Consider the following 15,876-nt stretch of genomic DNA (forward strand, 5'->3'; position numbering starts at 1 on the left):
TACCCTAGCCCCTTCCTCCTCCTCACCTTGTACCACCCCAGCCAGTTCTCCACCTCCCTCTTCCACTGTTAAAGGCCCTTGTATTTACAATGGCCTTGGATAAATCAGGATAATCTCCCTAGATGAAGGTCAACTGATAAGCAACCTTAATTTCCCTTTGCCATGTGACAAAGCGTATTGTCAGGTTCCAGGGATTAGGATGCAGACTTGTATGAGGATATGTTGGGGGCAGGGGCATTATTCTGCCTACCAGATCTTTTAAGAAAAGACTGTTTTGCCTGGAGTACCAATGTCATTTGCATGGTATTCACATTGCATATCTCACTGATGAGAATCGCTAGAGCTCTTATGACACAAATTAGCCCTCATTTAGTTGCACTTACATTGATTCCCATATTCAGTACTCCTTTTCCTATAATGGAATCTCTTTCACTTATTAGCATTAAGGACATAGAGTGGCCTGTTTCGTGAGCTTTTACTGTAAGATAGATGTTATCTGGGAAGTCCATTGACAGAGGAATGGATAAATAAGTTATGACACATATACACAGTAGAATATTATTCAGCCATAAAAAAGAATGAAATAATGCCACTTGCAGTAACATGGATGGACCTAGAGATTATATTAAGTGACATAAGTTGGACAGAGAAAGACAAATGTCATATCATATCACTTACATGAGAAATCTAATTTAAAAAAATGATACAAGTGAACTTATTTACAAAACAGAAACAGACCCACAGATCTCAAAATTAAACTTATGGTTACCAAAGCTTGAAACATGGGGAGAAGTGATAAATTGGGAGATTAGGATTAACATATATACACCACTATATATAAAATAGATAACTAGTAAGAACCTGAACAACAAAGACCTACTGTATATCACAGGGAACTCTACTCAATATTCTGTGATAATTTATATGGGGAAAGGACCTGAAAAAGAAGGGATATATATGTATGTTGGAGAAGGCAATGGCACCCCACTCCAGTACTCTTGCCTGGAAAATCCCATGGACGGAGGAGCCTGGTAGGCTGTAGTCTATGGGGTCGGAAAGAATCAGACACGACTGAGCAACTTCACTTTCACTTTTCACTTTCATGCACTGGAGAAGGAAATGGCAACCCACTCCAGTGTTCTTGCCTGGAGAATCCCAGGGACGAGGGAGCCTGGTGGGCTGCTGTCTATGGGGTCGCACAGAGTCGGACACGACTGAAGCGACTTAGCAACAGCAGCAGCAGCATATATGTATATAAACTGATTCACTTCTTTGAACACGAAAAACCAACACAACATTGTAAATTATCTATACTCTAATAAAAAGTTTTTGAGTAAATTCAATTAAAAGGCATTGAGATACCAGAAAATTCTCAGCTTTTCTATCTGCACTGTGCTTTCATCCAATGGCATTTCTTGCAGGCTTGCAAGAAATGAAAAATGGAAAAAAAAAACAATAGATTCTTTTTACAGGGGGCAAGTCTAGGTTCGTAACTACCAACAGTTCGCACCACAAGCCGTTGGGGTTTTGTACCAATGATGAGAGATCTGATGTGAAAGAAACTATACTGAGACAATGAGCCTGCGTTGGAAGCTTAGGTTCTTATTTCTGCTTTTTCTTCTTTATCAACATTGCAGGTGTCCCTGGCTCCATGCCAAAAGCATCATGGGCCGGTGACCTCAGAGCTGTGAAGTGGTTTGACATGGAAGATAAACACGGAGGCTGCCATGGTGAGGCATTCTTTTCACACTTTGAGGCTGCTCTGCTTGTTGACGGTGGCGTGAACGGAGCTGTGGAATACAGGGGTTCTCACAGACAGACCCGCTGGTTCATTTAGACGGCCTGTGAATTATTAAACAGAGTAACTGGAGGCACAGTCCTTGAAAAGTTAATGTGTTTCTTTCTAAATAGTATTAATTTCTTAAAACATTTATTTATTTCTGGCTGCACTGAGTCTCTCTCGCTGTGCGCGGGCTTTCTCTAGCTGTAGTGAGCAGGGGCTGTTCTCTGGTTGTGGCGACTTCTCTTGTTGTGGAGCACAGGCTTCGTTGCCTGCGGCATGTGGGATCCTAGCTCCCACACCAAGGATCGAACCTGTGTCCCCTGCATTGGCAGGCAGATGCTTCACCACTGGACCACCAGGGAAGTCCCAAGTTTAAGTATCTTAAAGACATTCTCCATCTTATGATTACCTAGGGAGATGTAGATGGAGGCTCAAATGATAATGGTACTTTCCTCTTGCTAGTTTCTGTTCTCTTCTTCTTCTTCCTTCCTCTTTCTGTTCCTTTTGAGGGTGCAGCATTTAGGAGGAGCAAGTGGTCAGGATGAGAAGTGCTGTCACCTTCTCTCCATGGACCCCCATCCCTCTGCCCCCTCCACCGAGGGGTTTCCAGGTGGCTTGGAGGCATTTGCTCTGGTATGATGGCAGGTGACAGCAACAAGAGAGATTTCCCCTCCAAATGGATGAGAACTAGAAGACAAGCAAGTGGGAAGAAGACTTTATCAGTCCTGGTGTATATTCCATTAAGACTCTTGCCTGGTACAAGGCAGGCGTGCCTATTTGTTGACGAGAGGGAGCAAAACAAAGTACCATAGACTGAGTGGTTTAAACCACCGAAATTTCTTTGCTTGCGGTCCTGGAGGCTGGAAGTCGGAGATCACCATGGCAGTAGGTTTGGCTTTTCCCGAGGCCTCTCCCCTTGGTTTGCAGACAGCCGTCTTTGCCCCATGTCCTCACGTGACCTACACTCTGCGTGTGTCTGTGTCCTAATCTCCTCTTATAAGGACACCAGTCCTACTGGATCAGGGCCCATCCATCAGACCTCATTTAACTCAGTTATCTCTTTAAAGGCCCTACATCTAACACAGTTACAGTCTGAGGTGCTGGAGGTTAGGACTTCGACGTGTGAATTTGGGGGAAATACAATGCAGTCTATAAAAGAAGGCGATAAATACATATTCAGTGAATGAATGATTAAGCAAACAGTGGAGTGAGTCAATAGGAAGGTTTGCCCTGTTTGGTGATGAAGTTTGGCCTCCTCTCCCCGCCACTCAGTTTATAGCTTTACTTATTAGTCCTTTTATTCTGCACCTAACATTTCAGATAATAACTAATAATAATATTTTCACCCAGTAGTGTCTGACTTTCTGTGACTCCAGGGACTGTAGCCTGCCAGGCTCTTCTGCCCATGGAATTCTCCAGGCAAGAACACTGGAGTAGGTTGCCATTTCCTTCTCCATGAAGAAGAGAAATGGCAACATTTCAGATGCACACTCCCAATCGCTGCTTCTCACCAGCTCTCATCACGCTCATGCTCCTTCCCAGGTCTGCCTCTCAAGGGGCCCCTCCCCCCTATTATAGATGGCAGCATCCTTGCATCCCTGCAGTCTTTTCTCAAGTATATGCACATCTCTACCTTAATCAGCCCACGTTTTCCCCAGAGGACAGCTCATTGCCACCTGCCTGTGCTCTTGTCAAAACCTGCCCTCCTTGTGGGGAGAGGAGAATGGAGAGGAGGGTATTTTGCACTTTGATCTCCTGGGTCTTCCTTAGAAAATGGACCTTCTCCATCAGTGAGGGTCCCCGTATTTGGGACAGGCTGTCTTCTCCACATCCTTCTATAACCCCTATCACCTGGCCTCTAGGGCCGCTGCGGTCATCCTCCGATCTGCTTCTCCTCTTCTCTGGCTGTAGCACTTGAGGATGTCAACATCTACAGCATGGACCCATGTGATGTGATTACTTTGCGGCCCAAGCCGTCCCTCCCCGCTCCCTACAGAAGTTCCTGTCCTCTGTGTCTCAGCCAGGTATACTCCCCACCCAAGTAGAGCCTTACCTTCAGTCTCCTTGACATCACCTGTATCCAGGACCTGCCTCAGTAGAGAAGGTGTAGACTAGTCAGATTTGCCTTTTTGTAAGGACTTTTGGGCTTCCCAGGTTGCTTAGTGATAAGCAGTCTTCCTACTAATGCTGGAGATGTGAGTTGCATCGCTGGGTCAGGAAGATCCCTTGGAGAAGGAAATGACAAACTGCTTCAGTATTTCTGCCTGGGAAGTCCCACGGACAGAGGAGACTGGTGGGCTAGCGACTAAACAACAACAAAAGACTTTTACTGATCACACGACAGGTGGGGCCATGAAAGTAGCCTCTAGCCAGGAACTACATAGGGTTCAAAGATTGGGTAGCTCAGCCTGCCCCCCTCAGACAGATGTCTCAGTTTTTTCTTCTCTTAGCACCTATTATGCCATTTGAAAGCCTTGAACTGTTAGCATTAAAAATATTTGTCCCCAAACCACTATACGGGGAAAAGAAAAAGACACAGTCTGGACAGAGGAGGTAGAACGTTATGTCAAACCAGCAAGTCAGTTATACCATCTGGGTCTTGTCCCCTTGGCTGTATTTGTTCCGAACCTGTGAGTGTACCCACTTTCCAAGCCTCATTAGCATTTAGAATCACAGAGTACCATTCTAGACCTGTGCTCTTGAACCTGGAGCTCCCATCTCTGATTCCAGCCTCTTCGTCACCCTGCAGTTTCCTTCACCAACTTATATACTATATATTTTACTGTCTTTCTTCCCCAGAACAGAATAGAAGGCCCAGCAGTGCTGGGGTTTTTGACCAGTTTGTTCGTTGCCATAACCCCACATCTAAAATATGATGTTGTCTCCCATCCAAGTACTAACCAGGCCCGACCCTGCTTAGCTTCCGAGATCAGACGAGATCAGGCGTGTTCAGGGTGGTAGGGCATAGACTAAAATATGATGTTGTCATGTTAGATGTGTTTGCTTTTTTAAAGTTGGGACTTCCAGAGATTCAGCTTTCCTGGCTCCCTCCTCCTACGGGTTCTTTATGAGGACGCCTTGTCTAGCCTGTGTACTGTGTCAGCTTTTCATACTGTGCTCTCAAACATTTTAGATTCCTTTGGCATTTGATCCTAGGAGGCTGATTTCTACATGTAATCATTACTGTCGTCTGCTTTTCACCATTTGTGGTTGCCTAGGCAGAACACTTGGAGAAGGCAATGGCAACCCACTCCAGTACTCTTGTCTGGAAAATCCCATGGACGGAGGAGCCTGGTGGGCTGCAGTCCACAGGGTCGCTAAGGGTCGGACATGACTGAGCAACTTCACTTTCCCTTTTCACTTTCATGCATTGGAGAAGGAAATGGCAACCCACTCCAGTGTTCTTGCCTGGAGAATCCCAGGGACGGCAGAGCCTGGTGGGCTGCCGTCTATGGGGTTGCACAGAGTCGGACACGACTGAAGCTGCTTAGCAGCAGCAGCAGCAGCAGGCAGAACACTGCTGAAGAATGCTCCCGAACTGTCCTAAATTCACCCACCATCTCCTTTCAGCTGGCCTCTCTGGCTGCCCACTTGTTCTTTTATTTACATCATTATTGTCCTGGTACTCTTCATAGTGTACACATTTTCAGCTTTTTGGTTCACCTTTAAACTCCTAATCTTGTGCTGAAACAGCTTCTCTACTCTCCAAGGGTGATCATTTCAACTTTAAGAAGAACTCTGAAGACATTTGATTAAAATCACCTTATCTGTTCCTTTATCAGGTCACCCCTTTCCTCCATCTTAGAGCATTTTGGGGTTTTTTTGTGTGTGGGGGGGCTGCATTGTGTCTTAATTACAGAATCTTTGTGGTGGAATTTGGGATCTGGTATGTGGGATCTTAGCCCTCTGGCCAGGGATCAAACTCATGTCCCCTGCATTGGGAGGTGGATTCTTAACCACTGGACCACCAGGGAAGTCCCCATCGTAGGGCATTTTGGACCCTTTCTCCCATTGTTGCTTCCTACTTCAAGAAGAAAAGTTACCCATCCTCCCAGCCAAGGTCCCCATCTGGCCTCAGTTACGTCTGGGTCCACCTCAATTATCCCGTTGCTCTCTTGCATCCTGAGTGACTCTGTCTCTGCCGGTTCTTTTCCTTCTCTCTGCCAAGATGTGTTTTCTGCCTCTGTCCTCAAGACCAAGCTGTCTAGGCTCTCTCTACATGATCCAGCCCCGAATCTTCTCTCCTGTTCACTTTCATTTCTTAAGCATGGGTGTGCTGTTTGTGTACCAAGTTCTTCTCGCCTCCCACCGGGTTGTTCTTTAACATCCCCCAAACCCTGGCTTCTTTCTCCAGTGATTTTCATTGTCTCCTGTCCCTCTTCGCAGTGACACTGAGTTAATTATCAAGTCCCATCGGTCCCTCTGTGCTCTGTCTCTAATAGCTTTCCTTTCCCACTCATGGTAGCCATTAACTTCAAACAAACTCTGGTTTACACGATTACTACAGTCTCTTGATTGGTTCCTAATGTACCTTTGCAAAGCTCTGTGAAATTAATCTTGCTGAAATCTATTTCATCATTTGATTCTTCTGGTAAATTTCTCCAACCCTTTCACAAAAAAAGGGATAAAAATGGCCCAAAACTTTCATCTATTTTAAGACAGTCAACCATAGTAGTTCTACCATATGCCAAACAAATTCTGGAAAGAGTGCAAACTTCTTACAGCTTCCTTGTTTTGAACCTGTTCCCCAGCAAACTCTTTTTTGTAGCAGAAAATATCCCTGTCTGCATTTTCCCACCTGATGCTTTCCTATCCATCTTGAGTTGCTTCCCAATTCTACCCACCCGTGAACTCTCCACTCATCCTTCTCTACCCTTTTCATTCAATAACTATTAATTTAACATCTGATATTTACCAGGCACTGTTCCAAATGTGGGCTTCCCCAGTGACTTGGCAGTAAAGAATCCACCTACAATTCGGGAGACATGGGTTCGATCCCTAGGTCGGGAAGATCCCCTGGACAAGGAAATGGCAATCTATTCCAGTATTCTTGCCTGGAGAATCCCATGGATAGGGGAGCCTGGCAGGCTACAGTCCATGAGGTCACAAAGAGTCGGACTCTTGAAGTAGAGCCGTGAGTGGTGCCAGAGGGAGCCTTGAGGATGTCTGGTGGAAGGGTGTGGTCGGGGGAAGAAGGGCAAACACGGATGCTTGGGTTGCTGAGGACCAGCGAGGGGGCCAGTGTGACCGATGTGAAGGTTATTAAGGGTTTATAACTGAATGAGTAAGTGGTGAGAGGTGAGTCTGGGTGATGAGGGCCAGACTCCGAGGAGTCTTGAATGGCATTGCTAGGATTTTGGCTTTTACTCCATATGACACCAGAAGCCATCAGGGGGTTTTGAGCAACAGACACATCTTCTGCTTCCATTTAGAACGGCCACTCTGGCTCTTGTGCTGAGAATATACTAACAGGCAAAAAAGGAATTGGCGAGCCCATCTGCAGGGAAGGAATGGAGACTCAGACATAGAGAATGGAAATGTGGACGCTGCGGGGGAAGGAGAGAGTGGGACGAAAGGAGAATGTAGCCGGCTTTGTGATGACCTGGAGAGGTGGGGCGGGCGCGGGCTCAAGAGAGAGGTGATACATGTACAATTATGGCTGATTTGTGTTGTCGTGTGGCAGAAACCAACACAACATTGTAAAGCAGTTTTACCCCAATTAAAAGTAAATTAAAAAAAAAATGGAGGCACTGGGAACCAGTCAGACAGGAAGATGGAGGCAGTTTGGACTAGGATGGAGGTAGCAGAGGGGTGACGTGTGACCAAATTCCATTAATATTTTGAAGGCACAGTCCTAGCCACCCAGCAGTCAGGTGGTCACCCTACCGTTCTGCAAGCTCACCGCCCTCGATGCGAAAACAAGCCTGTCTTGACTGTTTCTTTTTCTCTCCTATTACAGGCCACTATGTCCACGGCATTTGTATCTATGGAAACGGAGACTTAAAGTGGTTGATTAATTCGTCAAGCCTCTTTGCGAACAAGTTTGAGCTCACTGCGTACCCCCTCACCGTGGAATGCCTGGAACTGAGGCTTCGAGAAAGAACCCTGAATCAGAGTGAAATTGCGATACAGCCCAGCTGGTATTTCTGATCCGCTGCCACTCAATGTCTGAAGGGAAATCGCCCCTGGGAAGGACAGCCTTTCTTTGGGCGAAAAACTTTGCCTGGGTTACATGAACAGTCTCAGGGCCAGGGTTACAGCTTCAGGACCTGACCACGTAATTACACGTCAGAATGTCCTCTAGACACTGTGAAATGTGCTGTCAGGATGCTTGCTCGGTGACACTGGCCCTTAGGCCACTCTGGCAGTTTCTTGAGGTTCACTGCTCTTTCAGGCTCATGTCCTGATCTGTGATAAATTAAACTGTCGTCAGATCTCTGCATCAGATCCTCATCGTAGACAAATGTTCTCATGAAAAGGAGATTGGTAGATAATACTATTTAGGGAAATAAGAATCAAGTTTCTCTGAGGAAGGAATCTTTTATCACAGATCTGTAGCCTCACATGAATGGACTCCCCCTGCTTTTTGCTCAGCTGCATGTCGGCATACAAACTGCTTTCTGCGTAACTCTCCAATCTCCTTTAGAACCTGAGCTGCTAGAACTGAGAACTCAGTCTTGTTCCTGAGTTTCAACAGTAGCATTTTCAAGTTTCCTGTGCCTACAGTGGTTTGTTTTTTTTTTTTTTTTTTTACATTCGGTATAGAATGTAAAGTCATTCACAGGAGACCAAATTTAAGACAGCAGTCACTGCCTGCTACTTCAGTAAAAGATCCTCAGGTAGTTCGCTTCTTGAATATTTGTGAGAGTGTCCTCTGATTCCCTCGTCCATCATTTTCCATTGAGAACATGGAAAAGATCTCGATGAACGAAGAAATTTCAAGAGGGGAAGTGCTATTGCATGCGCTTGACTATTTCAGGGTAAATCACTTCCCTTTTTTGCCTCCACCCTGACCAAAGTGGGGCTTCCCCTATGGCTCACTGATGAAGAATCTGCCTACGATGCAGGAGACACGGGAGATCCGGATTCAATCCCTGGGTCGGGAAGATCCGCTGGAGAAGGAAATGGCTACCCACTTCAGTATTCTTGCCTGGAGAATCCCATGGACAGAGAAGCCTGGTGGGCTACTGTCCATGGGGTCACAAAGAGTCGGACAGGACTAAAGCGACTAAGCATGCACATACCTCTGAAGTGATCTTACCTGCAAAACGGAGACCAAATTCTACCCCATGAGCCTTTAAGGAGTCCACAGTGTTCTCTGGGTAACTTTGCAGTGCCTGTGGGGGTCATAGGAGTGCCTGGATTTTTAAAAGCTTTCAATTGTGGGAGAGCCTCTTTGTCACTTATCCTTTGTCCCATTCATCCATCCAGTCCATCAGTAAGTATTTCTTTGGTGTCTATTATACACCAGACACATGCAGAGACAAGAAGAAGTGAGAAGCTTTTTCACTCTGAAAATCTTGGCAATAATGCCATCATTGGAAAGAGAATCTTCTAGAACTCCAGAGAATCTCACAGAGTGTATCATCCCCCCGGCTCCGGCCACCCCACAAGGCATGTGGAACTCCCCTGACCAGGGATCAAACCCGCCGCCCCTGCAGTGAAAGTGCGGAATCCTAACCATTAGACCACCAGGGAGTGGCTGTATACAACCAGAGTGGTTGTATTTTAACACATTCATGGTGGGCTTATGGATTGTCATATCAGGCCCCAGATATCACCAATTACAAAGTGATGTCTAAATCAATAAAGAGAATATTCCGAAGAGAGAAGGGAGGGAGGAGACAGAGGCCACAGTGATTGTTTTCTAGGCATCCTGCTTTCTCTTTGACATCTCAGGGCATTCAGGTCTCACAATGCTCTTGCAAAACTCATACCATTACCCCCATCTTGCAGATGAAGTGACTGAGGCTTATAGAGGTTGTTAGTAAGCATGAGGAAACGTGTTCTCTGAGAATCAGGCTTCTCTTCCTGGTCTCCTTAGTTCAATTTCCTAAGGTGGAGCATCTCGAGAAGGTGAAGGGAAGCCATATTTAGCATCCGAGAATGGTCTCAGTCCTGTCACGTCAGAAAAATGTGAAGTCTCCTTTTGTATCCTTCCAGTTCCTTGATATTTATTTATTCTAATGAAAAACAGCAACTACAACTAATGATACATTTAATCCACGTAATGTTACTTTTTCTGCAATTGTGCCTGTTGAATGTTAATCATATTTAACTTAAGGAAGCCCTTAATCATATTTAATGACCTTGAATTTAATGACTTTTAATGATTTTGAAGTAAAATCTGTCTTTTTTCCTGTTGCCGAGAGAGATGGAAGTACACCGGGTGATGAGAGGTCAAGGGGTAGGGAACACACCCAGAGCTAAAGGCAGAATTTAAAATCACCTTTTTTTTTTTTTTAACTTACATCACACCACTTGAGAAGAGGAATGCTTTACACTGGATCTTTCTCTTGTAGAAGAAGAAATCTTTTGGAATAGAAGATGTTTACATGTCTGTTGTTGGTCATTTGTTCTGTGTCTTAAATTACTTTAATGTTGGGAGAGTTTAATGTTTGGACTAGTGGGTTTCTGCGGGCCCATGGAGATGCCTTGAAAATTTTGTTTTTGATGATGTTCCATGTTGTTTTCTTGGAAATAAATTAATATATTGTTTTCCACACTGAGGACTGTTGTACAGCTTTATTTGATTGGTATTTAACAAGACGATCCTCCCAGCATTGTCTTTCTTAGGAAGTTTTATTTGGCTGCGTCGGGTCTTAGCTGCAGCCGGCGGGATCTTTTGTCGTGGCTCCTGGACTCAGTAGCCATGGCACGTGGGCTCAGCCACACCAGGACACCTGGGATCTTAGTTCCCCAGCCCGGGATCGAACCCGCGCCCCCGACATTGTAAGGGGGATTCCTAAGCACTGGACCACCAGGGATGTCCCCCTCCTAGCATTTTCTAAAAGTACACAAGTAAATACATTCATGCAAACATATACCTGTCTAAAAATGCCCATCCCACTGAAAAATAATGAAGCTTTCCCTTTGTGGAGTACTGGAGAGGATAACTGGGAATGATAGAGACGAGAATACAATGGAAGCTCAGTTTCATTTCAATCGGGATTTTAAATTCAAATCTGAGGCAGGAGGAAGTTATCTCCTATACATGCCTCCTTTATTTATTTTTTTTAAAAAACAAGGTACAATTTAGGAAAAAGACATGTTGATATTATCTTAATTATTCAACCATCAAATGCCAAAGTTTCTGAGCAGTCTTTCAGTGCTGTTTGGGTAAATGAATATTTCCTCTACTAGACACATGGAAAATGATAGAAATACTAAGGAAAATAACTCATCAAACAATATCCGATGCACCATTTTTTAATGCATAATATTTTAAAACGAAAGTGAAAAATATTTCAAAAAAACAAAAATATGTGCTCATAAAAAATATTTTGTGGTTTGAAAAATATTTAAAGCTACAAAAACAAAAATATGTGCTGTATATCATAGGAAATACATAAATCAACTATAAAAATAAAATATATAAATATATTTTCTAAATAAGTGTTTCCCAAAAATAGAAAATACATAAACCCCAAAATAAATACAAATATTTTCTAAAAATAGCAAATACACAAATCAACTCCAATACTTTGGCCACCTGATGTGAAGAGCTGACTCATTGGAAAAGACCTAATGCTGGGAAAGATTGAGGGCAGGAGGAGAAGGGACGAATGGGGATGAGATGGTTAGATGGCATCATTGACTCAGTGGATGTGAGTTTGAGCAAACTCTGGGAGTTGGTGATGGACAGGGAGGCCTGGCATGCTGCGGTCCATGGGGTCGAAAAGAGTCGGGCATGACTAAGTGACTGAACAACAAATCAACTATACTTCAATAAAAATTTTTAAACATGATTTAAATCAATAAGTTAAAAAATAGAATACAGAAGAATAAAATATGATAAGATAAAAAATGAATTAATACAGAAGGATATAGGATAAAAAGTGAACTCCTTTCTCCAGAAGGAATCACTCTTTGGTGTCACGGTCTTTTCAGTATGGTAATATACACTCAGATGTCCTAGGGCAGTGCTGTCCAAAAGAATCTCTGCCATGCTGGGAACGTTCTATATCTGCACTTTCCAAAGAGAGTAACACTCATACTAGCTATTGGGCACTTGGAATGTGGCCAGTTTGACTGAGGAAATGTTACTTATTTTATGTGACGAGTGGCTGTTGTACAGCACAGTTCTATAGCTACACAACCGTTATGTACCTGTGCTTATTATACTGTGGAAATACAAAGACACACAGACTGGCTTTTGGTTTTTTGAGTTGATTATATAGATACATAATAGAATTACAGCTTTTTGTAACTTGCTTTTTTGAGCCCTTCAAAACTAAACTGTTTTTAGAATAGTTTTTCTTTTTTTTTACTTTCTCGTTACACCATGCAGTTTAGATCCTTGCTGAGGGATCAAACCCACACCCGCTACAGTGGAAGTGTGGCATCTTAACCACTGGACCGCCAGGGAAGTCCCACATGGTGAGATTTTAGGATAGCAGTCTGTGCCAAGTGGGAAATGGGAGCCGAGATCCATGTGAACAGACTAAGCAAATAACTGGAGTTTGGGAACACTGGAGTTTGGAAGTCTTCCAGTTCAGTAATGCCAGAACTACACATTTTCTGTTATGACTACTCCCCCTTCTGGTCAGGATGACCGAGGTCAAGACAATGGGAAAGACGCTGGAGGTCACGCTCCCAAGGCCAAGTTCTGACCTTAGCAAGAGGTCTGCCAGTGATGGCTCTGGGAGGAGGAGGAAGGCAAAGAGATGATGCTGACTGTGCTCACTTTTCAACACCTACAAGGTTTGAACGTGGTGGGTTTCCACTGTGGCTGTCGGGAAGATTAACTGGGGTGAGTCCTGCTGGGAGCCCAGGAAGTCTGACCTACATCGTGGGAAGGATCCTGGGGGCTGTAGTAGACAAGGGGGCTGAATGGTCTTAAAGGGATTTCCCAGGGGGCACAGGTAGTAAAGAATCCGCTTGCCAGTGCAGGAGATAGCAGAGACACGGGCTCGATCTCTGGATCGGGAAGATCCCCTGGAGAAGGAAACAACAACCCGCTCCAGTGTTCTTGCCTGGAGAATCCCATGGACAGAGGAGCCTGGTGGGCCTCAGTTCATGGGGTCACAAAGTTCAGTTCAGTTCCGTAGCTCAGTCGCGTCCGACTCTTTGTGACCCCATGAATCGCAGCACACCAGGCCTCCCTGTCCATCACCAACTCCCCAGAGTTCACCCAAACTCATGTCCATTGAGTCGGTGATGCCATCCAACCATCTCATCCTCTGTCGTCCCCTTCTCCTGCCCCCAAGTTGCCCCCAAAGCATCAGGGTCTTTTCGAATGAGTCAGCTCTTTGCATCAGGTGGCCAAAGTATTGAAGTTTCAGCTTCAACATCAGACCCTCCAATGAACACCCAGGACTGATCTCCTTTAGGATGGACTGGTTGGATCTCCTTGCAGTCCAAGGGACTCTCAAGAGTCTTCTCCAACACCACAGTTCAAAAGCATCAATTCTTCGGCGCTCTGCTTTCTTCACAGTCCAACTCTCACATCCATACATGACCACTGGAAAAACCATAGCCTTGACTAGATGGACCTTTGTTGGCAAAGTAATGCCTCTGCTTTTTAATATGCTGTCTAGGTTGGTCATAACTTTCCTTCCAAGGAGTAAGTGTCTTTTAATTTCATGGCTGCAATCACCATCTGCAGTGATTTTGGAGCTCCCAACAACAATAAAGTCAGTCACTCTTTTCACTGTTTCCCCATCTATTTGCCATGAGGTGATGGGACCAGATGCCATGATCTTAGTTTTCTGAATGATGAGCTTTAAGCCAACTTTTTCACTCTCCTTTTTCACTTTCATCAAGAGGCTTTTTAGTTCCTCTTCACTTTCTGCCATAAGGGTGGTGTCATCTGCATATCTGAGGTTATTGATATTTCTCCCGGCAATCTTGATTCCAGCTTGTGCTTCCTCCAGCCCAGCATTTTTCATGAAACAAAGAGTTGGACACAATCGGGAGCGTGCACACAGACACAGACACACACACCAGGTTCTTCCGAAAAGAACCAAAGTTCAGAAACCAACAGCTGCGTCGTGTGTCAAACGTAAAAGTGAGCCTCAAGCATGTGATAAGGAGTTGAGGCTATTAGGTGAACCACTGAAAAAGTGAGTCAAAGTGGAAGTGAATTATTTATGAGCTTCGGGCTTTTTATTTCCATTAAAGTGAATAATCAGCAAGCTTCAGGGCATCAACTGTACAGAAGGCAAAACGGAAGGTTTCTGATGCCTTTCCAAACTGTCTTATTTTAAAAAAACTTTATAGACTTCAGAGAAAAGTTGCCAACATGGTATGAAGAATTTGTGTAGACCTTTCACTCAACGTCTAAGGTTAACGTCTTACAAAATCAAAGTTTAGTGATCAAAACCAGTTTAGTTTGGTTTTTAATTCTGTGCTGGCTGTGTGTTGAGAGTTGGAGCCGGGTGACTTTTACCTTTGTACTGGACAGACCAGATGGGTAAGGCGTGTCCCAGTAACATGGAGGGCCTTCACATTAAACCAAATGATGGAAACAGACTAGACTGTTCTCAAATACCATTTCCTGATGAAGATGGTACTATGGAAAGGAAACGTCTGGACTTCCCTGGCGGTCCAGTGGTTAAGAATTTGCCTGCCAGTGCAGGGGACACGGGTTCCATCCCTGGTCCTGGAAGATCCCACATTCTGAAGGGCGCCTACTGAAGCCCTTGCACCTGGGAGCCTGTGCTCTGCAGCAAGAGAGTAGCCCCACTTGCATCACTAGAGAAAGCCTGAGCGCAACGAAGACCCAGCGCAGCCATAGATAAGTAATGTTTTAATTTAATTTAAAAAAAGAGAAAAGGACAAGTCTGTATATTCTTTATCTAGAGTATGGGAATGGGATAAAAGAAAAGGATGGGGAACAGAGCAAATCCACAGCCAGAGCACAAAGAAACCAGTGGGGAAAGCAGCAGGGTAGAACAGTAAACCGTGTCCTGCAGATCGCAGATCGCTGGCTGGGAAACTCTAGATTCATTTCCTTAGGCTCTGACTAAATAAGTGTAATGGGTCGTGAAGGACGAGGAGGGAAAGCACCGATGACTGCCAGGACCACAGATTGAAACTCTGGTTCTTGACGGGTATCTCTGAGTAGGTGAGGCGTGATAACCCCACGATCAGCACTCCACGGAGGCTTTCACAAAGGACCCAGCAGGAAGCCTCTGAATTAGACTTTCCACCTGCATGGCTGGCTGTGTATCAGATGACTCAGTGGAAGAATGATGGCTTAAAAAGTAACCACAGTCGTTAACAGATTCTTTGGGGATAATGGCCACAAAAAGCAACAGAGTGACTTAAATAGGGACAGGCTGGTAGAGAAATAATTTGAAGGCATAGGAAATTTACTGATGCTGTAGTCATTACCACCTATGGAAATTTTCCTATCTTGGTAGGGAATCAAGACATTTTTCCAAGGGGTGGGGGTCATCTAGGCTAATGCCATTTAAAAAGCTTCCACCAATATAAAATGGGGGTAAAGAAATATTGCTGTGTTTATGTAGGATTTTTTTGAGCTGGAAGCTTCCACTCATTCCTTCATATATATATATATGTATATTTAATTTTATTTATTTTGGGTTGTGCTGGGTCATCTTGCTGCATGGGCTTTTCTCTAGTTTCAGGCACTGGGGGCTACTCTCTAGCTGCAGTAAGTGGGCTTCTCACTGCGGTGGCTTCTCTTGTTGCGAAACACTGGCTCCAGGGCACGCAGCCTTCAGTAGTGGTGGATCCCCGGCTCTAGAGTGTAAGCTTAATAATTGTGGCACACAGGCTTAGTGGGTCCGCAGTATACGGGATCTTCCCAGACCAGGGATTGAACCCATGTCTCCTGCATTGGCAGGCGGATTCTTTACCACTGAGCTATCAAGCAAGCCCCCTGTATTTTTTCTTTTTTATGGCTG

At 44.7% G+C, this 15,876-nt stretch overlaps 1 protein-coding gene across 6 annotated transcripts in view; it reads left to right on the forward strand.

Annotated features, from left to right (window-relative positions):
* Positions 1–10,512, forward strand: part of GCNT2 (glucosaminyl (N-acetyl) transferase 2 (I blood group)) — an 88,738-nt gene extending 78,226 nt beyond the window's left edge. For 4 of the 6 annotated variants that reach the window (XM_043450280.1, XM_043450278.1, XM_043450279.1 and 1 more), the window contains exons 2-3: positions 1,638–1,730; positions 7,743–10,512. In XM_043450280.1, coding sequence (XP_043306215.1) covers positions 1,638–1,730; positions 7,743–7,933 — 284 coding nt within the window. In that variant the 3' untranslated portion in view covers positions 7,934–10,512. The remainder of the gene's footprint in view (positions 1–1,637; positions 1,731–7,742) is intronic. The other 2 variants (XM_043450282.1, XM_043450281.1) reach the window with 1 other exon arrangement.
* Positions 10,513–15,876: the final 5,364 nt, after the last annotated feature.

This window comes from Cervus canadensis, chromosome 28 (assembly GCF_019320065.1).
Source record: "Cervus canadensis isolate Bull #8, Minnesota chromosome 28, ASM1932006v1, whole genome shotgun sequence".
Classification (NCBI taxonomy): domain Eukaryota; kingdom Metazoa; phylum Chordata; class Mammalia; order Artiodactyla; family Cervidae; genus Cervus; species Cervus canadensis.